The sequence below is a fragment of the Polypterus senegalus genome, chromosome 13 (genome assembly GCF_016835505.1).
Source record: "Polypterus senegalus isolate Bchr_013 chromosome 13, ASM1683550v1, whole genome shotgun sequence".
Taxonomy (NCBI): Eukaryota; Metazoa; Chordata; class Cladistia; order Polypteriformes; family Polypteridae; genus Polypterus; species Polypterus senegalus.
This window is the reverse complement of record NC_053166.1, coordinates 71,691,415-71,716,005: the sequence shown is the minus strand read 5'-3', so window position 1 is coordinate 71,716,005 and position 24,591 is coordinate 71,691,415. Positions and strand designations below refer to the sequence as shown.

At 37.2% G+C, this 24,591-nt stretch overlaps 1 protein-coding gene across 4 annotated transcripts in view; it reads right to left on the bottom strand.

The window, feature by feature from the left end:
- Positions 1-3,035: 3,035 nt before the first annotated feature.
- The window catches only part of mecp2 (methyl CpG binding protein 2), a 143,407-nt gene continuing 121,851 nt past the window's right edge, over positions 3,036-24,591 (bottom strand). For all 4 annotated transcript variants that reach the window (XM_039776097.1, XM_039776098.1, XM_039776099.1 and 1 more), the window contains one exon: positions 3,036-6,710. In XM_039776097.1, coding sequence (XP_039632031.1) covers positions 5,585-6,710 — 1,126 coding nt within the window. In that variant the 3' untranslated portion in view covers positions 3,036-5,584. The remainder of the gene's footprint in view (positions 6,711-24,591) is intronic.

Sequence of the window (24,591 nt, the reverse complement as noted above, 5' to 3'; positions counted from 1 at the left end):
AGAAAAAAACTATATTATTATTTTTAAGTATCTACTAAAATGAAGAATACTTGAGCATTCCTTGATTCTGTTTAAAAGTTGTGAACATCACCTTGCTCCCATGACAACTAACGTATTCATGAAAATACACTGAAACCAAAGAGGGCTGGGTTGGTAAGGGGAAGAATCCAGTGTAACGCAGCACTGTTACATGAACATAAATCAAAAGTGGCACAAGTCGGCACATCTTAGAACACAGAAATACCTGTGCTTTCTGGGTAATACACACCCACAAATCATTAAAAAACCCAAGCTCAAACCCACCCTTGGTTAGTCTTTACTAGCAATATGTAGATCAGTTCTACAAAATATATTTTATATTTATATATACTTATATAAATATAAAAATATATAGAAAAGTCTTTTCCGCACGTAACACTGAACTACATTTAAAAAAAATATTTACTGGAAATTTTCATGAAAATAACTAAACATTCAGTTATTTTTCCTTTTGTACAAGTGCAAATAATCTAATCAATGTAAGGTGAAAAGGGATCAAAAAAAGAGTTGTATGCACACATCACATCAAAATCTTAAAAATGGTCAATTTGTCTTTTTCTGGATTTTCTTGTGCCTCCAACAACCTTAATTCATTTAATTCTACTCAGAATGTGGCATTGAACCCACCAAATATCTACACCTCAACGAGAGACAGCCTGCTACATGTTTAATTAAACCTTCAGGAGTATCAGTGACAGTAAGTGGGGTATTCTTGCCTCCTTTGATTATAATAATGAAAATAAAACAAAACTTAGAAGTAAATATCTGGAACATTTTCCCCCTAAATTTTAAACTACTGTAAACGTATAACAATGATTGCTTTGGTGGCACAATAAGAATACAGGCATTCAACTGCTCTGTATTTACTAACCAGGAAAAGCCACATGAAGTGAGGCTTGAGTGGTAATCAGAAATTACAGTAGCGTCTCTCAACAGCAAAGCTACAATGTAGATTTTTTTTTTAATCAAAGTGACGTTTCAAAGTCTATTCAAACAGTTGCCTTGATGGAAATCTAAACCACCACTACAAAAAGTGTTCAGTAAGCAAAGATACTATGGGATAAGCCACATTGCACCTTGAAGGATATTTTACTTGATAATTTGCACAGCCGTTACTTGTGAGCTATATTCTGCATTTAAAATGTAAAGATCTTTTGTCAAATGCAAGGTGTTTTCAAGATATTTTTAATCACTGGCAGTGTTAAACTTTAGAAGAACCACAGAAAACAAACTGTTACATAAATGTTTGATTTGGAACATACTATCTGAACTAAAATATTATCCAACAAGTGACCCAATTGCTTGAAAGTGAACAGAAGTGATTTGCTGATTATTCACCGCATCAAAGAAATGAAAGCAATAATGCTAACATTGTAAGAAACTAAAATTATTTGCAAGAGGAACATACAAAATAGTAAAATGGTGGAACAAAAGTGTTTCCTTTTATAAGATAAGAAATTATAATAAATTGATTTTTCTCTAATTAATAATAAATTCTATTTTCAGGATTCAGAATTAATAAGTATGTCTTTACTGCCTGAACGACCCTCATAAAATTGAGGGATGGCTGAAAAGTACCTAGTCAGAAAAGTTAACAGTATTTCAAAAATGAGGAAAACTAATCTTTACTCATTCATGTAAAACATAAAATGATCACAATTACACTAGGAAAAAAAGAACAAATTTCATTGGTTTTTTAAGTGCCATAAAAAAGAAAGAAAAAAAAAAAAAACACAACACCTTGATGGTTTTTCACACTGTTTAAGAGAGGCCAAAAACAGAAGCAGAATAAGTTTCAGCACATGCAGAGCTGAACTGAAGAAATAGATGATTTTTAACATAGCTGAACAGATTCAACAATCTGTGAACACATGCACAGTATATTCCGTGCCATAACTGTTGGGGAGAGTGGTGCAGGTAAAAATATACATTCAAAAATAAAATTACAAATATATAACTTAACAATTCCCAGAAGCCTATCAATAAATATCAATATAAGTCAACCCCCCCACCCTAAACCAGATATTATTCATGTAGAAATACAACATCCTTTACAAAAATTGCAGGCCAATTACAAAAAAACAATCATTTTATGGCAATCGAGTCATTTTCTCAATTTCCAAAAAATAAATACAAACATCACAACAAAACACCCACGACTTTGTTAAAGGATACATCCATTTTTATTACCAAATTGATACTGTATTTGTGCAGAAATATCTAGTGGTATATTTTAAATGTTGCTTGTTAGGCAATTTTATGCAAAATATAGAGCCAAAAGATTAGTTTTCCTCAAATTCTTGGAGAAAGATGATGGCATTTTTCCACCTCAGCAGAGTTCTAACTCTGAATCTGATTTCAATAAATACAATTAAACCTTATTTTTGTGTTGCTTGTTGGGAGAGTTTACAAAAAATGCTCCTTCAGGGCACAGTAATGTAGCTTAACAAGTACAGCTATCGTTTTATCAAGCTAAGTTAAGAGATGACTGATTAAGAAGTGACCTTTGAGAAGGACAATAAATGTAGGTGTTTATTTTAATATTTCAATGACTGGATGGAATGTGGTCATTAATTTGATAGACAATTCTTTAAAATTATATTTAAAATTCTTTGGACATCCAAAAAATTTTAGAGGTGTATCACATAAGGCAACATAACATATAAAGTGCACTTTTTTAATAACTTGGACAAGGTTGAGACATTTTGTTTATTTCCAAATTGATCTGTGCAAGGTCTGTCTTTAATGGCTAATGAAGCTAAGGAGCAGTAATCAGGAAGCTACCTAAGCAAAAGATCATTATAAATGAGCACATGAAAATGAAGCAGTTTGGGTAATTCGAGGACAGGGTACCAAAGGTATTTTATGTTTAACTGAATCTCATTCCATTTCAAATACTTCATTAGAGAGACGTTTACAAAAAAAACTTTCAATCAGTGATCACTACAATCTTCATAAAAAGATAGGGAGAGTACAGAAATCATTGACTTTAACAAAAAGTCTAATGATATGCTTTAAAGGGAGGAAAAACAAAAGATGATGCCAACTTGATGACTGAAAATGAATGAAAGAGGCAAAGTCTGAATTTTGATGAGACATTACTCAGAAAAATAATTTTAAAAATGGCAATTTATCTTAGATGGTAAAGACTGTACTCATAAAACTGCTAGTTGAACAGCATTCTAATGCTAAGTGTATATCGAACTAGGTGATTTCTAAATCTACTACTCCTCACAAAATAATGGCACATTCTTTCCTTCCCCTGTGTTCAGCACACTATTCCTCCAGTCTGCAAGAAAAACGTGGTGAACAGGTAGTACTCAAAGGTCACTTCTATTGCTCGTCACCTAAACACCAAGGCACTATCCATTCTGTAAGCACTCAGGCTGTGTCTCATTGCTATAAACATATAAATATGCTTTTTTTGTTTATTATAGTAACTACGTGTACAGCATGAGATGTTTTAATAAGGTTAATGCCAGAAAGTTTTTTTTCTCTTTACTGTTGTAAGCAGTTCTGCTTCAGCTTGTTTTTTCAGTCAAAAAAATATGGAAAAAAGAAACAATGTTTAACCTACAGTTCTGTTTTTCGTATATATCTTTGTCTTCAATGCTTTACAGGACGCACACGAACACAGGAGGATTACATGACTTGCATATGACATTTGTGCTCCAAGCAAACCACTTTCAAGCTATTATCCATATTGTAATTTTGATACAGTATACTGTTTCTACTCATATATTCTATGTCAGACCAAAACGATGGAAAAAGCAATCTGTTTTATATATCTTCACTGAGCTACATTGTACTGAATAGTGAAACATGCACATTTATACACAAATTAGTAATGGCTAACAAACAGGGCAGCATACCTAAATGCTACATAAATGATTTGTAAAAGGACAACATGACAAAGACAAAAAAAAAAAAAAATCAAAAACAGATAACAATAACTTCATGGTCAACCATGACTAAAAACAAGGTGATTGCATAAGCATCGTAGTAAGATACTACATTTTTACATCATACTGTTACGTTTTCATTTCTGGACAGGTTTGTTTTAAATTATCATTGTGAAAAATGCTACTTTTATACTTCTAGTAAAACCTACTGGCATTAACTGGAAGCTCTGAATTAGTTGTGTTCCACCCGACCCAAAATGAAAACAGCATAACAGCCAGCCTGTGTGCTCGAACAGAAAATGCCATAAGAAACTGCTTTCTTTTGATTAAACATTATCTGATTCTATTATTACTTTTATTTCATGTTTCTGACAGATAAGGTGCTTCTAAGAGAATATGAATATACAAAAAAACAACCTGTAAACAAAAAAGACAAGAGCATAAGAAAAAAATCCCCATAATACATAAAAATAAAACCCACACTTATAAGATCTTCCAAAGGATACAGACAGCTCTATAAATACTAATGATTATTTAACTATATAAAATTGATATGTGTGTGTGTGTGTGTACACTGAAAAATACATACACACATACCAATTAGAATATATTATATATGGCTGTGTACTTATCATGGTTCACCAATTATAGATTACACAACACACTGATTTTCAGTTAAAAAATCCAAATTATTCATAATATGGATTTTTTTAAATTCAGTAATCCTCCAACATGATTATGTGTTACCTTCTGTAACAAGTGTATCTATATACAGCACACTCTAATGATCCTATGTGTATATCAAGAATAAATAAACAAACATGTAAGTAGGAAGTCTACCCAGTAAACAAACAGATTCCATTGTGTTGTACTGTACTGGACAACTAGTTCCATATCAACTGATATATAACATGAAGGGGAATGCTGTACTTTTATCCTCTGTGGTCAGACATGAGAAACAAATCCCCAGATATCTTAATCTCCTACACCTGTTTGAAAATCTTTCCATCACTCAGTCATACTGCATTAAATGTAAAACACAATCTCAGGTTTCTTACCATTGGGCTTTGGCTGTCATACTTTTGTTTAACCCTTTGCATATACATGATCAGTGAAGTTCTTTTCAGACTGACGACAACTTTATATTCAAAGCTTTAATTGCTAGGGCTTTTTAAGGGCTGGTAGGTAAGAAACAAACTCATCAGACAAAACACATAACGCATTTTCAAGACGGACAAACATATTCTGCCATCTTTTACACTTTTCCCCATGACCAGGCCAACACTTTTTTTTTATTGTACTGAAGCAGCCAAGTAATAAGCAACACCACTTCGGCACCTTTTCCAAAATTGTATGATTTGGTTCAGAATTACAAGGTATAGTGGGTTTAATAATTACTTTGTGAAAACAATTCACTCTTTCAACTTCACATTCAGTCATCAAAAAGCACTGGGTAAAATGAAAAAAAATTCCATCAGAAGACCTATTACCAATCAGGAAGCAATTTGCAATTTATTTTTCCCTGTTCTGTTGGTTAAACAGCCCTACCCACAGGAGAACAAGACATAGCAGCTGCCTTTAAGTATTTTTTGAAAAGCTGTTTCCATCTTCTTCCTCTCATGTACTCTTATTTGTTTTCTCAGTCAGCTGACTCTTTCACTCACTGGCGTCCTGGAATCCACTGTCTCCTCTCGAGCAGGCCTAGGCACAGCTGATGACGGCACTATGTCCTTCATTTCTGCACCCTCTCCTACCCCCCCTCCAATTACCATGCTGGGTCGATGTTTACCATCTGCTGTGCTTAGAGTCTGAGTTGCTCCCTCTTTACTAGGGAAGCTGTCAGCTCGGGCTGCCTCTGTTTTGGCAGTCGACTGCTTCTCCTCACGATACAGTTTGGGAGTGCTCAAATCTTGTGGTTCATTATCTTGAGGCCCTTGGGCCACTGCTTTGTCCTCAGAGTGATGCTCTTGGTGTTGATGGAAGTGGTGGTGGTGATGATGACGATGTTTATGTTGCTGGCGCTCCTTCTTTTTGTGGCTTTTAGTCGGGCTGCCACTGCTGCTGTCTTCCTCAGTTACATCCTTGTGCTTTCGGACTGGACTCTTGGCAAACTTCTGGATCTTCCCTGGTGAAGGTACCTCTTCCACTACAGGTGGAGCAGGAGTGGGTTCAGGTTCTTCCACAGTCTCCCGTGTCTTGCGTTTTTTAATGGGAAGTGCGGTCTCTTGCACTGGCTTGCTGGAAGATTCCTTAGGAACTTTCTTCTTGGCTTCAGATACTTGAGACACAGTGCCTATTCCTGCTGGAACAACAACACTTGTCCCGGCGCTTAAAGTAGGACCAACAACAGAAGCTGGCTTGCGACCCCGTTTCTTGGGGGCACCTTGTGGGTCATGCTCTAGTTTTCTTTTACGACCAGGTCGTTTTTTGACTGGGGCTTGTGCTGGGGGGGCTTCCACCTCAGTTTTTACAGACGGTGATACAAAAGGCATCTTGACTAATAGCTTCCCTGGGCTTTTTTCTACGACCCGCTTCACTGCCACTCCCTCTGAGGCAAGTCGTATTTTACCACTTCCCTTTGGCCTTCCTCTACCCCTACCAGAGGTTTTCATGACTTTTGGCTTCTTCGGTGGTTTCTTTTCACGTCTTGATGGGCTGCCACGGCCAGTGACAGTAAAATCGAAGTCATTAGGGTCAGTGGTTGTATCTCCCACTTTCTGGAAGTACGATATGAGCTCCACTTTTGAACGAAAGGCCTTTCCCTCTGGGCTGCAAAAGAAAGTAAACTGTATAAATATAAACTATAAAATTTAGGCCAACATTACATGAAGAAATGTGTCATAGTAACTTTACTATAGTAGCAAACCCATAACTCTAATCTCATAATTAAAGCTATTACCTAAAAAAGAGATGTAAAATGATGTTCCACATATATACAGTTTGTATAACTCTTCCCTAAAATTACTGTATCATAAGGAATGTTAACGTAATTCAAATTAAATTGACAATTTGTAAGGAAAAATTCTGTTATACTTATTTACAGAAATTATTTGCTAATTAAAATATGTTTGCAACACAAGCAAACTTAATGCACAATTAATTAATTAATTGATTGACAAGTGAATGTGAGGTCAAATTATTAATCATTCTAACTAGATTTTGAAAAACAAAAGTATGTCAACAGATCTTAAGAGTCACATGAAACAAATATTTTCTTAAAAATAAAACTACTTGGAAGTTTCAAGACAGAAATAAATATTCAAACAAAGTAACATGAACTAATAAAAAGATTTATTACCATAAGTTAAACATCATTTTAATATACTAGTTTCTAACGAAGCAAAAAATATAATTTAGGCTTTCAAATCAGATTCTGGAATAGAGAAAAAAAACCCAGAAACCAACAAATAATATTGTGTGATTTTTTTTGGACTGAAGCCAAAACATACTACAATTATCAAAATTACTGCTGTGTATGTTGTTACTGTATCTGCATTATAAGTACAACATTTAAAACCACTGTAGAATTTTTACCTCAAAAATGAATTTATTAGGTATGGCTTGAGCAACATTGTATTGTATCCCAAAACTCTTATTAATAGCATCCAAGTTTCTCTTTTTTCGGAAATATTCAATGTGAAACACAGTTGCACTGTGCAAATGATGCACCTTATTTTTAATTACAACTCTTTGCATATTCTTTAGAATACTGCAAGAAGCACTCACATTTAACAATCAGACTGCATACTATCTAAGAAAAAAATATTGAGTGGTGATCCAATTTACCAGGCTCTTGTGCAGGACATATAACTAACAACAATAGCATGGACTTTCATCTGTCCACACTGATATTAATTTGTGATTCTTTCAGGAGACTGCAAAGATAAAATAACATGCAATGCTTCTGCAAGCCCCAAATTTCCCTTTAAGCAGGTTCAACTACAAGCATTAGAAGAACTTTATGGATGCAGTCTACTAATTTGGTAATATGGGTAGAAGCTAGCAGTGAGCCTCTTAAAATTGCAAAACAGCTTATACTAATATATTTTAAGCGGAAATATAAAATAGCTGATATTTAAAACACTTAAAATTTTACAAAAGTACATATTAAATATGATTATTTTGCTGTTTGTTTAATTTGAATATACAAGATGTTCTGCTAAACATTAAAGAGTCCACTGTTTTTCATGAACAAACACTTTATTGGCTAACATGCCTGAAGAAGGGGCCCGAGTTGCCTCGACAGCTTGCATAATCTTTCTAGTCAGCCAATAAAAGGTGTCATTTTACTTAATTTCACACTACATCTATAATGGCTAACATGTTATAACACCCTAGTACTGTACTATGAACAATGGTTCATGAATGGTTCGATATGGTGAAGCAAAATGCCGACATGCAGATGCATTCATGGTGCTTTTATATTCAAGCGTCACATATTCCCGATCGTAATGACATCTTTTGTGCTGTCTTTTTTTTTTCGCATCTTCACAACAGCAACAATGTACAGTGGTATATATGAGCCACTGAGAAAAAAAAATTGAGGACATGGTTAAAATGTGCATTTTGTGATTAAAGTGGAAATTTCGACTTTAATCTCGAAATGTCCACTTTAACCTCATAGTTTACTTTATCATTAAAGCAGACTGTCGTAAATGTCATCCCAGTTTTTAATCGCTACGGCAAGCAGCAATAGATCACCACACAGAAAACATTAAATGTATGATATTTCAACTCTCTGCAAATTTAGAGTCTTCAGATTTATACTTGATATCACTTTCATGATGAAATGCATTAAAGTATGTATGTTAAATTTTACAGATAAATCATTAATTTTGTTTAAATAATGAATACTGTTAATAATTACACACATTGGGGTGACACAGTGGTGGAGCGGTAGCACTGCTGTCTCGCTGGGAGTCACATCACTGGTATTCCCTGCTTGGATTCCACACTGTGCTCCAGTTTCCTTCCAAAGATATGCAGATTTGGGGATTTGGTGCCGCTAAAATGACACCAGTATATGTGCGTGCTTGTATTGTCCTTGTGATGAGCTGAGGCCCCATCGAGGGATTGTTTCTGCCTCATGCTTGCTGAAATGGACACATCCCTGGATTGATGGATTTATTCATTAAACATCTTTTTCAGATATATTGCTGTAAGGTGTCATCGGAATTTAATGTGTTTTCCAGGCAATTCACAACACAGAGAAGCCGAACTTGTTCTCACCGTGATAATATCTCGCACTGCCACCTGCTGGATTCCTCTAGATTTACATAAAGTACGTGCGCAAGTATAAACAATAAAATGCTTGCGTAGCAGGAGCGTCCGCTGCTGCATGCGTCGCGTGAAGTATAAACCCAGCATTAGAAGAAGAAGAAAACCACAATGCACCGTTCTTATCCATTCATAGTACCAAAAAAAGTTTGATTTGTTAAACCGCCACTGTAGTAAAACTATTTGTTTACTAGTTTTTATGCTGAATTTAAAATATATTGACATAAATGGTATAAAGAGGGATATAAAGAAGGATATTAGGGATACACTGCGGTGGGTTGGCACCATGCCCAGGATTGGTTCCTGCCTTGTGCCCTGTGTTGGCTGGGTTTGGCTCCAGCAGACCCCTGTGACCTTGTGTTCGGATTCAGCGGGTTGGATAATGGATGGATATTAGGGATACAGAGAAAGAAATAAAGGGGTTAATAAAGAAAAATGAGAAACAGCTACAGGATATAAAAGACCTGGGGCCTCATGCATAACGCCGTGCGTAGAATTCGCACTATAACATGACGTAAGCACAAAAGCCGAAATGTGCTTACGCACAGAAAAATCCAGATGCAGGAATCTTTGCGTACTCCAACTTCCGCGTTCTTCCGCTCCATAAATCCCGGTCAGCGTGAAAAGTAATACTCGTGCACGCACCTTTTGTCCCGCCCAAACTCCTCCCAGAATTATGCCTCTATGAATATGCAAATCAATATAAATCGCCCTTAAGCTCAGCCTTCTGTGAAAAGGAAATGGGAAAAGCACAGGGGAAAATATAAGAATTTCAGCGAATACCAAGTGGAGGCAAAGGAAAAACATACTATTTGTTGATTTAAATAGTAGTATAATCAACAAAAGGAAGTTGATCGAGTGACATAGTGTGTCGGAGAAACTCGAAAGCTCACGTTCACAAAATTGCACAGTGCCAAAATAAAAAAGAAGTCACATATCAAAGTCGCAGTGAAAAGGCGAGTTGTAGCCCACTGTCTGAGCTTATTAGGGTACAGACAAAAAAAAAATAGGCACACAGTGGGGGGGGGGAAAGCACGAAATGTCAACTTTAATCTCAAAATGTCCACTTTAATCACATAGTTTATTTTGTCATTAAAGTAGAACATCATAAACTTCATCTTAAATTCATTTAATTTAGTAGTTTCTCAAAACCCATCATAACTAAAGTAGCACGTTAAATGCTTTGTTTAGTATTTGATCTTCAATGTGCTCTAAGTGTGTGAATCACTACGTGCTTTAATTCTTTGTCTTTCTCCGACAGGACACAGAATCCATTACATTCATGATATTACAGTTCTCTGAATAATTAAAATACTGAGATGTATACGTGATATCATTTTCATGATGATTGGGATGAAAGTATGTTATTAAACATGGAAACACGATGGTGCAGTGATTGTTCAATGAAATAATTTATTGTAGCAGTACTGTCTCTTTCAAACGTACTAACCTCCAATTCTTGTCGTTACTTTTCTTTCCCCAAATACCTAATCACCACACAATCAGCTCTGTAATAGACGTTAAGCCATCTGTAAGCTTACAACGAAGATTCTTCAAAACTTTTAAGGAACATTGAAATATCTTCATAGTACATATTTAATTTTTCTATCAATCTATCCTTCCAGTGTTGTGCCAGCCTCAGCAAATATACCGCGCGCAAGGCAGGAACAATACGTGAACTTGCTAGCGCTGCGGCACCGTGTCCTCACATGTTTAATTATTAACAATAAAGATTATTTAAATGAAGTTAAAGTTTTATCTGTATAATCAATATATTCTGCTGCATTTCATCTTAAAAATAATATCGTCATCATATCGTCATCATATGCGCTTTATAAAGTGGCGCAGGTTGTGTAATATAACTGTAGTGCAAGTTTACAGTGGGGTAATTGCACTTATAAGTACAAACAGTTCTACAAGGAGCAAGTGCGTTTATAGTTCTTGGGATGAAACTGTTTCTGAACCGTGAGGTCCGTACAGGAAAGGCTTTGAAACGTTTTGCTGTGGCTTTGGCAGCGTGAGGTTGATGCTGTACACCGATAATTCTCTTTCCGATCAGCTGCTGCTGTGATTCCCCACTCAGATACAGTGATATAAATATTCCAAGTGGTGCAATGAGAGTAATATGAAAAAAGACGATCTGCTGTGGCAACCCTTAAAGGGAGCAGCTGAAAGAAGAAAAAGAAGAAGATGGTGGTGCAGTGACAGTAACAACGCTAAAGCAGTTATGAAATTTGGAATACTATGGCTATTCCCTGGGCCATTATATTGTTACAGGTAATCTACAATCAAATGCATTACAGTAATAAACAATATGTGGTTAGTTTTAGTGTATTTATAAAGCTGCATCATAAATGTGGTTCTAAGAAATAAAGGGTAACCACACAGGAACAGTAGCACTGCTTTGACGCTGGGTGCCGCCAGTCTGCAAAACCAAGCGGAGAACTTGCGTATGACAAGGTATGAGGTACCATGGAAAAGTGTGTGGCTTTATGCCAAGTGTAGGTTTTATACATCGCAATTTGAACATGGAAACCTTCTTACGCAACATTTCTGTGCGTATGCACCGTTTATGCTTGAGGCCCCTGGAGATACGTTTAAGTACTAAGTTTACTACAAGCATTACAGAAATTCTAGAAAAAATTGATGAAAAATACAGGAAAATTTGAGTAAGTTAAAGAGTAAAATTGGGGAACTTGGTACTCAGCTTGAAGATGTTAAGCAAATATTTACAACTCATATTGAAAGAGTTGAACAATTGACATCCGCCTCTGTTGATAAAGCAAATGCTGTGCTGGAAGATAGATATAGAATGAACATCATCAGAATTGAAGGTCTCCCTTAAAAACTTTAAAGTCCAAACCAAGTGGAATTCATAGCTGAACTATTCTCTAAAATAACTGGAGAGAACTTCAAATCAGATACCAAGATCTCAGTAACTTACCGTATACGTGAATCGATTGTCTCAAAACCAAGTAGCCCGATTGTCCATTTTGATAAAACTACAGGTTAAAGAAAACTTGATGTCTCTTCTCAGACTGAAAGAGGAGATTATATTTGAAAATAACAACATTTGTATTTTCCCAGATTTCTCCTCTGCAACAGCTGCTAAAAGTGTCACATGCAGATTATACGGTACTATATATATCTGACCCTCGACATTTCAGATTTTCAAAAGATATCTGGACTCAAAATCAATTTGAATAAAAGTAGCACATAATATTAGATGAACACCTTCCCATTTACCTTATTAGATCAGTGTAAATATCTAGGGGTAAATATCACAAGAAAACATAAAGCTGTTTTTCAACAAAATTGTACTATCTAAATGGAAAAAAATTAAACAAAACTTGGATAGTCTACCCTTTATCTCACATTAATAGGGAGAATCAACAATGTCAAGATGAATATCCTTCCTAAGCTTCTTTTTCTATTTCAAAGCATCCCCATACTCATTAACAAGTCATTTTTTTAAGAAATTAGGTTCAATCATAGGCTCATTTATTTTGAATTTGAAACATCCACATATCCAAAGGGTGAGTCCACAACGACCTAAAGAAGAACAGGGTACGCCATTACCTAACTTTCAGTTTTATTACTGGGTGGCAAATATACAGCATATAAAAACCAGTGGCCTCATGTATAAACGGTGCGTACGCACAAAAATGTTGCATACTACCGTTTCCACGCTCACATTGCGATGTATAAAAACAAAACTTGGCATAAAACCACACACATTTTCATGCTAGCTAAATTCCTTGTGTACGCAAGTTCTCTGCTCAGTTTTGCAAACTGGCAGCACCCTGCGTCAAAGCAGTGCTACTTTTCCTGTGTGGTTTCCCTTTAGATTTTAGAATCACTTCCCTGACGCAGCTTTATCAAAATAACTGAAATTAACCACGTACCCTTTATTAATTTAAGGCATCTTATTGTAATCAACACGTAACTATATAATGGTGCATCCAATGGCCAAAATATTCTAAATACCATAGCCTTTCCTGTAGGGACCTCGCGGTTCTGAAACAGTTTCATCCGAAGTGCTCTAAATGCACTCAGTTCCTTGGTTTTGCTGAATTAGGTTGCTGATATTTGTGATGAAAAAAGGAGACAGGACTGTCGCTTGTGGTGTTCCAGTGTTGCCATATCATTAACACACTCCTTGATCTTCACAAACTATATTCTGCCTGACAGACATTCCATTATCCAGGACACCATAGGCTCATCTAGCTGAATATCTCTGAGCTTACAAATTAAAAGGGATGGCTAGATGGTACTGAATGCACTGGAGAAATCAAAAAACATAATCCCTACAGTGCTGCCAGTTTTGTCCAGGTGAGAATAAACCTTATGGAGCAGATCGATAATTCCATCATCCACTCCCATCTTTGTCTGATAGGCAAATTGCAGTAGGTCAAGTGGTCTACCACAAGAGGATTTAGCCTCTCAAAAGTTTAAAGTTTGGAACAGGAAGAACGCATAATGTTTTCCCCAGCAACAGCAATTTTTGGAGCCTTAGGGACAGGTCTTGAGAACTCAACTCCTTCCTTGGTCTTCAGTTACAGACAGGTCATGCTGATGGTCAGAGGTGGACTGGACATTCTACCATATCATCCACATTCTTTAAGACTCACGCATCATTTCTCAGTCTGTCATTTGGAAGCAGTCACTTGGATTTCAGTCACCAGGCTGCACTTCCTCGCTAACCTGGTGGTAATAGGTTGGCATCTAATAACAGGCTTGTAGCTGTTATTAAGATGAATGGGGTTGTAGTTAGATCTGCCCAAAGGTGCCAGTAGTATACACTTAAGGGCATTTCTAACATTTGTACTGAGCAGGTTCAGCTTGTTATTTTATTGAGTGGAACTAGGGGTGATTAGGTTTTTTAAGGCTGATACCGATCTCCGATTTCATGTTACTTGATCAGCTGATTCCAATACCAATTTATTTTCCTTAATCCCTTTAAAACACTAAACTCCTGCACAACCTGAGGCAGATAAGCCTTATATCCCATATTAATGAGTATTTTTATAATTTAACTATAAACCACAGGTGTTAACTGTTCATGTATTATTAAGAAAATGAAATTCTGTAGGCTTAGTGTTCAATGACATAAAAATACTAAAATAAATACAATTTCCTTAAAATACATACTTTAATAAAATATGCATCAATAATGCATATGGTATAAAATAAAATGTTTCTCATAATTACAAGCTGTCATGTTTCATTTTTTTCTCTGATGTACCTTTCTTAAACAAGGCTTATTTGAAAATGAAGTTTTTACCATTTCTCTAACAAAACAAAAAAAAAATCTATTTATATAAAATAGTATATAAAATCCTAAGCCTAAAAGTGCAACGATTTTGTGTCACGCTAAATCGGACTTGCCGTAAATCCTACATATATATGTTTGGTATTATTCTTTTCAGAGTTTATCGAACTTTAATGTGATGTTGTTACATTTTCAGATTCTTATTCCATTTTTAAATTATAAACTAAAATATCAAGTTGTGGTTTTTATTTTTGATTGATTAAGCTTTCTTTCACAGGAACAAACTTGGAAAAAATGATTAATTCATAACACCAATGTTTGTATTTAGTTCATTTAGTTAGCTGAAGGTTGAGGCGCCGACTATATACAGTGTATAGTGTAGTGTTGGTAAGGCAGTAAGCGATAGCTGAAACTAGTAAGTCTGTAAGTAAATAACCAGTGTCGTAGCTACAAACAATCAAAATAAATAAATAAATAAATATTCGGAAGAAATAATAACTGGACTGAGCACCATCTAGCACCTGTATAGACCTTAGTGAGGATATCTTGAATTTCTGGAAAGCATTACAGAAAGAGGCCTTATTTTTGGTATGCTATAGACCCACCAATATAGACAGTAATTTCAAGACACATCTTTTTAATAACATTAAAAAAGCAAGTTTACAGGGGGCTACTCCACTCATGGGGGATTTTAACTACCTTAATATTAGCAGAGTACAACAGCAGGAGTTTTTAGATGTAATCAGTGGCTGTTTTTAACACAGTATGTTAAAGCACCAATGCAAGGGGAAGCTTATCTAAATTTAGTATTTTGTAGTAATTAGGCTACAATTAAGGGTGTCAAGGTGATTGAACCACTAGGGTCAAGTGACCATAATATAATACAATTCTCACTGTTTTGTGAGAGAGTGGATGCAAAGACTAAAACTGTTACATTTACCTTTGGTAGGGAAAACTTTGAACAGGTGCTGCAAAGACTAGGGGGGTGGACTAGGATAGGCTTTTAAGTGTGGAAACAGTCAAGCAGCAGTGGAACTGGTTTAAAAATGTTTTTCACATATTGCAGGACAGGTACAGTACATCCCAAATTTTGAATGTAGTAGGAAACAAAACTCCACAGTAGGTTAATAGGGAGTTGAAAAAGATGCTGCAAAGGGAAAAAAACACTTCTATACTTTGTATAAGACTAATATCTCCAGTGTGAATTGTAGGGTGTATATGAGCATGAGGGCAACCATTAGGAAGGATATTAGGAAAGCTAAAAGGCAGTAACAGAAGAAAAATGCAGATAAGGCAAAAAATTACCTATAAAGATTCTTTCAGTATTTTAATATTAAAAAAAAACAGTCAAGGAGGAGGTGAAGTGCATCAGGAATAGCAAAGAGGAATTAAAAAATACAGACAGTGAAATAGCACATGCTCTAAACTAGCAGTTTCTGAAGTTTTCACACATCAAGATATGAGCAACCTCCCAGTTGTAAAAGGGACTATCAAGAAGGTGCTGAGGGAGTTGGAAACTGTAAAGGGAGAACTATTGATTAGATTAAACAAGCTGAAATCAAACAAATGAAAAAGGCCAGATAATATTTATCCTCGAGTGCTTTAGGAAGTTAGTGTGTATATACACACTGTATATTTTTTATACCCATTTTGGGTTTTGAAGTATGTCGATTTCAGTTTAATAATATTCAATTTTAATATTTATTCACAATAAATTATTTTGGCATCTTTTCCACTTTACCATTTTGTTTAGTGTGGTGGAGTTGTTGCCACAAAGCTGCTAGGGAAACATCCCCGAAGGTGGCAACATGTGATAAATACTGCAACAATTTAATAAAGGTCAGTGTGGTACACTTCATGATAACCAAGGCTGCAGAAAATTTCCTTGATATCTTAGATAGAAATTTGGTTTGTTCAGCGTCTCCTGGAAAAAGAACTTTTGACTATGATTTAGGCCTTTGTTGTTCGTTTTTGATAACAGTGTATTTTGATCTTTTGTTACTAAACTTTGCATGACACTTTTGACAGTATCAGAACAGCGATTTAAGAAAACACCAATTTTTATAGACAGGACAGGTGGTTCACTTTTATTTCCTTATAATTATAACTGCTATTATCCGTCCTGCAGATTTTTTTTTAGAACCTTGGTATACAATTTTGAAGTACATTTTCACTGACTGATATTTTAACTACAGTATACAACAGTTTCATGGTTCAGTTATTATGCACTCTAAATCAAACCGAGAAAATTAAGATAGCACTGGTGATCAAACTTCAGGGACAGTCAATTTCACAGGTGTGCTATATGTGTGCAGCACACATTATGCATCTGTTACTGTTCTTCTTTTCCTCATTTATTTATCAGTTTTTCAATTAACAGCAACATACATACACATCTCTTCAAATACATAAAAATGCCAAAGGTATCAACAAACATATTAGTGTTGACTATCAGACGCGAACAATAAACCTATAATGCCTAAACCCCATATCCCACCCATAGGCCCACAAAAAGAATAAATAGATAAAATAGATAATGATTAATTAAATAATTAAACAAGAAAGTAATTAAAAAAACCCTAATACACAGGATGTTACAAAAAATAAGCAAATAAATAACTAACAATTAAAAAAATAATAGTAATAAAATAAAATAGGAAATAAATAAAGTTCAATCAGGTGCAATTGTTTCCAAGGATCTAAAATAAGAAACAAAAGGTTGCCAGACCTTCAAAAACCCATCAGCCCTCCCTCTCAGACTAAACTTGATTTTTTCAAGTTTTAAAAAGAACGTAAGATCCTTCAGCCAACGGGTCATGGTCGGAGGATGCAGAGCCTTCCAGGGCAATATTATTCTACGTCGTGTTAACAGTGAAGTGAAAGCGATTGCATCCAATTCTGTACTATTAAAAGACGTATCATGATCTCTAGGAACCCCAAATATAGCGATCAAAGGACAAGGTTCCAGTCGGATTCCAAAAACATGAGAAATAATGTCAGGAGGTCCAGTATAACTGGATTTTGGGGCAAAGAAAAAACATGTGGCTTAAATTGCAGGGAGAGGAGTTACATCGGTCACATAGGTCAGGAACATTGGGATAAATTTGAGATAGTTTAGACTTTGACCAATGTAGCCTATGTACTACTTTAAACTGAATAATAGAAAGCCTTGCATAAGATGAAGAAGTATGAATCCCCTTAACTAAACTATACCAGTAGCCTTCTCTGAAGTCCAGACCCAACTCCTGTTCCCAATTTGAAATAGTTTTATTGTCAGAGTAACTGTCCATTGAAAGAACAGTATTATATATTTCCGAGGTAAGAGCTTTCTTATGTGGAGAAAGTTTGAATAAGTCTTCCCAAGATTGTTTAGGTGGGCGAATGGGAAACTCAGGAAAAATAGTGGAAGCACAGTGTCTAACTTGAAAATAACGAAATAAATGAAATGAGGGCAGACCATATAGGGACAACATATCCATAAAGTTAAGAAAGATATTATTCTTATAAAGATCGGAAAAAACATTTAATGCCCTTTTTATCCCATAAATTAAACGTAGAGTCTAAAAGGGAAGGGGGGAAAAGGTGATTATTACATAGTGGGGCCAGAGCAGAAGCAGAAACAGATTTGAAGTGCCGTCAAAATTGATACCATATCTGGAGAGAGTTAAATACAACAGGGTTATCTGTAATTGTTCTTACCATGTCTGTCCTACCTTTAAGTTTTGCCTGCTATAAATCATATCAAATAGATTCATATTTTCTCCCATTCATAACCCCAAAAGTCTACTCTCTCTCGTCTTCCATTTTGCTGGGGTAAATACCATCAAATATCTCTAACATTATGACTTTTGCTGATAATACCCTACTATAAATCCTAAGCCTTTAAGCTCCCAGTTTCCTCAGAGTAGGGTCTCTATCTACAGATGTTTTCATCAACAGAGTTAATTATAAAGAGTTCAGTCTAATCAATCTTATTGATTACATACTGCTTAAAAAAATTAAAGGAACACTTTTTACTCACAGTATAGCATCAAGTCAGTGAAACTTCTGGGAAACTGATCTGGTCAGTTACGTAGCAGAGGGGGGTGTTAATCAGTTTCAGCCACTTTGGTGTTAATGAAATTAACAACAGATGCACTGGCGGGGCAACAATGAGACGACCCCCAAAACAGGAATGGTTTAACAGGTGGAGGTGTTTTTTCACTAGTTTTGCATTTGGCTACAGTCAGTGTCACTACTGGCAGCATGAGGCAATACCTGGAACCTACAGAGGTTGCACAGGTAGTCCAACTTCTCAAGGATGGCAAATCAATATGTGTCATTGCCAGAAGGTTTGCTGTGTCTCCCAACACAGTCTCAAGCGCAAGGAGGAGATTCCAGGAGACAGTTACTCTAGGAGAGCTGGACAGGGCCATAGAAGGTCCTTAACCCATGAGCAGTACCAGTAACTGCTCCTTTGGACAAGGAGGAACAGGATGAGCACTGCCAGAGCCCTACAAAATGACCTCTAGCAGGCCACTGGTGTGAATGTCTCTGACCAAACAATCAGAAACAGACTTCATGATGGTGGCCTGAGGGCCCGACGCACTCTAGTGGGCCCTGTCCTCACTGCCCAGCACTGTGGAGCTTGATTGGCATTTGCCATAGAATAGCAGAATTGGCAGGTCCACCACTGGCACCCTGTGTTTTTCACAGATGAGAGCAGGTTTACCCTAAGCACATGTGACAGACGTGAAAGGGTCTGGAGAAGCCGTGGAGAATGTTATGCTGCCTCTAACATCGTTCAGTTTGATGGTGGGTCAGTGATGGTCTGGGGAGGCATATCCATGGGACACACAGACCTCTGCAGGCTAGACAATAGCACTTTGACTGCCATTAGGTATCGGGATGAAATCTTTGGACCTATTGTCAGACCCTACGCTGGTGCAGTGGGTCCTGGGTTCATCCTGGTGCACGACAATGCCTGGCCTCATGTGGGGAAGAGTATGCAGGCAGTTCCTGGAGGATGAAGAAATTGATACTACAGTGGAACCTTGGGTCACGACCGTAATTCATTCCAAAACTCTGGTTGCAACCCGATTTGGTCATGACCCGAAGTAATTTTCCCCATAGGATTTCATGTAAATACAATTAATCCATTCCAGACCGTACAAGCTGTATGTAAAAATATTTTTTTTTAAAGATTTTTAAGCACAAAAATAGTTAATTAGTTTATTAGTTAATTATACCATAGAATGCAGTAAGCTAAAAGTAAAAACATTGAACAACGTTGAGAAAACCTTGAACAGAGAAAACTAACCTTGCAGTCTTCTTTAAAAACAAGCCTGGTGCATTCTTTAACTGCCTTCTCGCGCTCTCTCTCTCTCGCTGCACAGGGAATACACAGGGAGAGACTGAAAACTTGCGGAAATCATCAGCGCGTACGAACTGGAAGGGAAACTGGCTTGTTCGCCAAGTGTGTGGTCATGAACAGATGCAAAATGTTGGTGAACTTTTTGGTCGTAACCTGATTTGTGCATTTTCAGAGACGTTTGTGACCCGAGGCCCCCACACTCGCCTGACCTTAATCCTATAGAACACCTCTGGGACATTATGTTTCGGTCCGTCCGATACCACTAGGTTGCACCTCAGACTGTCCAGGAGCTCAATGATGCCCTGGTCCAGATCTGGGAGGAGATCTCCCAGGACACCATCCGTCATTTCATTAGGAACATGCCCAGACGTTGTGGGGGCCATACAAACTACGGAGTATGATTTTGAGTTGCTGCAATGAAATTTCGGCAAAATGGACAATTTTTTTTTTTCACTTTGATTTTTGGCGTGTCTTTTAATTTAGCCCTCTGTAGGTTGATAATTTTCATTTACATAAAACGATGTGGCATCCTTTCATTCCTAACACATTACCCAGTCCATATCAGTATAGATATCCAGCATGATTTTTTCCCCCCATTGAGATCTTGTGTGTTTTCAAAGTGTTCCTATAATTTTTTTGAGAAGTTTATAATTAAATTTCCAAACATAAATTTACAGTAAATTAACTGCCTTGACATGACAACATCATCTAGGATACTTATAAGGTTGATAACATCCAAAGCAGAACAGAAAACTTCAATGAAAATGCTTTCATGTAAAAAGTTGAAAATGTTTGCTGCAAACTCGAATACTGTCAGAGAATACACCAAACCTACAAGGTATAAGCTCATAACAGAAAACAAGCATGCTACATGGCGAAGTCAGACTGCAGCACCTAAAATATTAGCTGTAGTAACAAAGAAAACAGAAGAAGGGTGATGAGCACAAAAAAAAGAAACACACACAAACAGAGGGTGTGACATGTCTATGGTCTTTTAATGTACAATAAACATGGTTGATTGATGGCTTTTTACTACTAATCAGTTATCTTGATCTTTCCCTGGCTCTGTCACTGAAGGTACAGAAAAACATTTTACTTAAGAGGATGTAAAAGCTAGAAATTACAGAGTAACACAGTCAATAAACTTGTTCAAATATTGCATTGCAGCAACATCATCTACTACATCCAGTAGATGAAAATTAACAGATAAAAAGGTGGTACTATAGAAACAAAATTTAAGCAAGATAGGCAGCCAATAGCCCTATACAGAAATAAAAGCTACCATGTACTGTGAAGCATGGGAAGTAGCTGTGTGTTCAATATATTGCATAAAACATTTTGGCTCCTTATTCAACCATCCTGATCAGTGAGGGTTTGGAAGCATATTTCACTTGTACACCACAATTCATAATCAAAGAGAGATTTTGTATGAATCTTAACAGTGGTGAAAGGCTACCTGAACTTGTGAGAAACATCAATCAGGCATGACAGTTAACAGGTTGCAGAGGTGACAGACTCCTAAGCCCATCGATTAGCTTCTGTTTCTCAATAAAAATGAAAATGCAAAAGTACTTTTCAGTAATGTAAAGAATTTTATAAAACGTTGCCTCCCTGGTTTAGATTATTACAAAATTATTGGCACTGGCTTTACCTAAAAACATCTTTTTATACAGCAAACACAAACAAAAGATTAAACTTTCAGGAACTTTAAGGGGTTCCTGGATGTCCGTGTAGACATGCACAGAGTTGGGCCGATGGCAAACATCAAAAACAAATGGCTGCACACTAATAAATCACCTAGTGAGTCGGGAGTTCATATCTTTCTGCCAAAAGAGCCATTGGAGTGGAGCGTGATCCGTTACTAGGGTAAACCAAATGCTCCACAAGTAATAGCGAAGGGCCTCCACCACCCACTTAGCTGCCAAACATTCCTTCTCGATGGTCAATCAATTTCACTCTCTGGGGAGTAATTTCCTGCTTAGAAACATGATGGGATGTTCTTCCCCATCAAAACACTGAGAGAGCACCACTTCCCAAACCAAAAGCACTTCTATCTGTAGAATGAAATCCTTCGAAAGGTCTGTATTCCACAGAACCAGGAATAAAGGCAAAGCAGCCCTTAAGCCAGAGAAGAACCTCTCACAATCATTGGTCCAGACAATTAAGTGATTTTTTTGTCCCTTCATCAGGTCAATGTGAGGAGCGGCCCTATGTGTTCAGAATGAATTGTCTGTAATTCCCAGCAAGTCCTGCGAAAGCGAGAACCTGCTTCTGTTTCTTGATGTGGGTACACAAGCACCTTACCCACCTTGTCCAGCTAAGGTTTAATCAAACCGTTCCCCATAGTGTACCCTAAATAATGCTTTTCCAACATCCCTAGTTTACACTTCTTAAGGTTAGCTGTCAACCCAGCCAGCCTCAAACTGTCAAGTACCACTTGTAGGTATTGAAGATGCAACCTCCAATCATTACTGAAAATGAGCTATCATCAAGCTATGCATGCTCAGAATGGGGTTACAGAATCTGATCCATCATCCACAACAGTCAACAGTGTACCATGGAGACCAAATGGGTGCCTGGTGAAATCTAACAATTCATCTTGGGTGGCGAATGCACTTTTCTTGCAAATGGACTCCTCCAGGGGTACCTGCCAGTATCCTTTTGTGAGATCCAGGGTGGAAAAATACGAGACATGCCCGAGTTTCTCCAATAAGTCATCGATATGCAGTATCGGGTACGCCTCAAACTTGGAAACCTTATTCAAGCATCTAAAATCTATATAGAACTGAACTATCCGGATTTGGAACCTGAACATTAGGATTCGCCACTGGCTTTTACTCTTACTAATTACACCCAAGTTCGAGCAACTGCTTCACCTGCATGTGCTTGTTTAAATGCAAAGTCTAAGCTGCTGTCAGCCCGTTGCAGACGGACAATCTCAGTTGGCGTACAAGTCCCTGCTTCTCCTGGGCCTGATGCAACCCCTCGCTCTTTTCGGTCATTGTTTCTCCGGGGCTCGTAGCTGCTGTCTGGCCTGTGGAGATTGAAGACATGGGCGCTTGATGCGAAGAGTCCTCCTACTGTCACATACCCTCAGGCAAGGGGGTTGTCCCCTATGTCACTGGACAAATCAGGTTAAATCTTTAAGCCAGCTCCTTGACTGACCTTGTCAGCGGCGAGATGCACCCTCTTGACTGCAGAGAGGGATGCTGTGCAGGTGGCTAGGACATGTGGGAAGAAAGCATTCCTCTTCCCTATTAAAAGAGGCCAGGGTGAAGTGTCTGATACAGTGGTCCAAACTTTAAAGCTTCTACCCTTAAATTTCAGAGGGAGTAAGAAAGTCTCTTATTCTTTAAACTCTTTATGAACACAGCAAATGTTAACCTGGTCCATGTATTTGTGTAGGTATTCCGTCGGAGCAAATCACAGCGGACTATATGTAGAGGTTATTACGAAAATCCAACATGGCCTGAATTTTGTTTCAATAGAGACCTTGAAATTGTCTTTCTTCAACACCCTGGGGAAAGCCTGAGAACCGCATACCCGGGCCACACCGATGTCCATGGACTGTGCAGGCAAGAGGCAGCACTCCTGAGCCAGATGGCGCCAGCAACTCTAGGAGCCTTGGCTTGAGCAGAAGAAACTGAGGCAAGAGGTTGCAGCAGACATTGCTCTGATGAGAGGTGAGGTGAGGTGGAGGCTGAAACCAGTCGTTCTGGCAATTCGCAAGATGGTGGGGACTCCATGGTTGTGTCAAAGTCTGTGCCAAGTTAGGATAGCACCTCTGTTTCTAAACGGATTGGACGTCCTCCAATCTGCAGGGAAGGTCCAGCAGCAAATGGACATCACTCCAGAGCATCTCATCACAAAGGTCTTCTGTTTATCCTTGACAAGACTGCATTAACAGCAAGCTTTTCTACAATGCACTTGAAGGGGTCTCCACAAAACCAGCTTTGAAGAAGATCTACTAAGTCCCATACCTGTACCTATATAGGACGATCCGGATCAATTTGCCACAGCTGAAACTGACGTCTCTTGCCAAGGGGCTCATAGCCATGTGGAGGAGGAGGAGGAGTATCTGTTACTTCAGGAAGTCATAATCATCAAGCCTTTCGTGAGAAATATTTCATAAATAGGGACCAAAATAACTGCCCGGTCTCTCTTGTCCCAGTGCCTCAGTGATGCCAGGTGTTCAAAAAAGAATAGGAAACACTCTGATTCACAGTCTTCAAGAAAACCAACTTTATTCCAAACAAAATAGGGGACAGACAGGGTCTTTATTCAAATAGGACCTACACACAGACACAGCAAACAAGCAGTAACTGGAACAAGTTAGCCCAATGCAGCTAGGGAAGTTTCGGGGTGTCAAAAACCTCACGGTATAAAGTCATCATATACCAGTCTTTAATGCAAGTTAAAACACCTATAATATCTGTTTTCCTAAGGCATCAACATTTTGAACCAAATTGCTCACTTGGCATCTGAATTACAAAGCAGAAAGACAACTGTAAATGAAGAATGTATTTGTTATTCAACCAGATATTAGTTCTATTTACAAGCAGTTATTAGTTTAACACATTCAGGCACATAAGGTATCCATATACAATAACTCTGAAGAAATGTGCAGTTTTTTTAGAATATAATCTTAACCTGGTGAGACTACCCTTTCATTTGAAGAAAAAAAAAATTTTAAAATAAAATCACTAAAATATGCTCTACACCGCATTCCAAATTATTATGCAAATTGT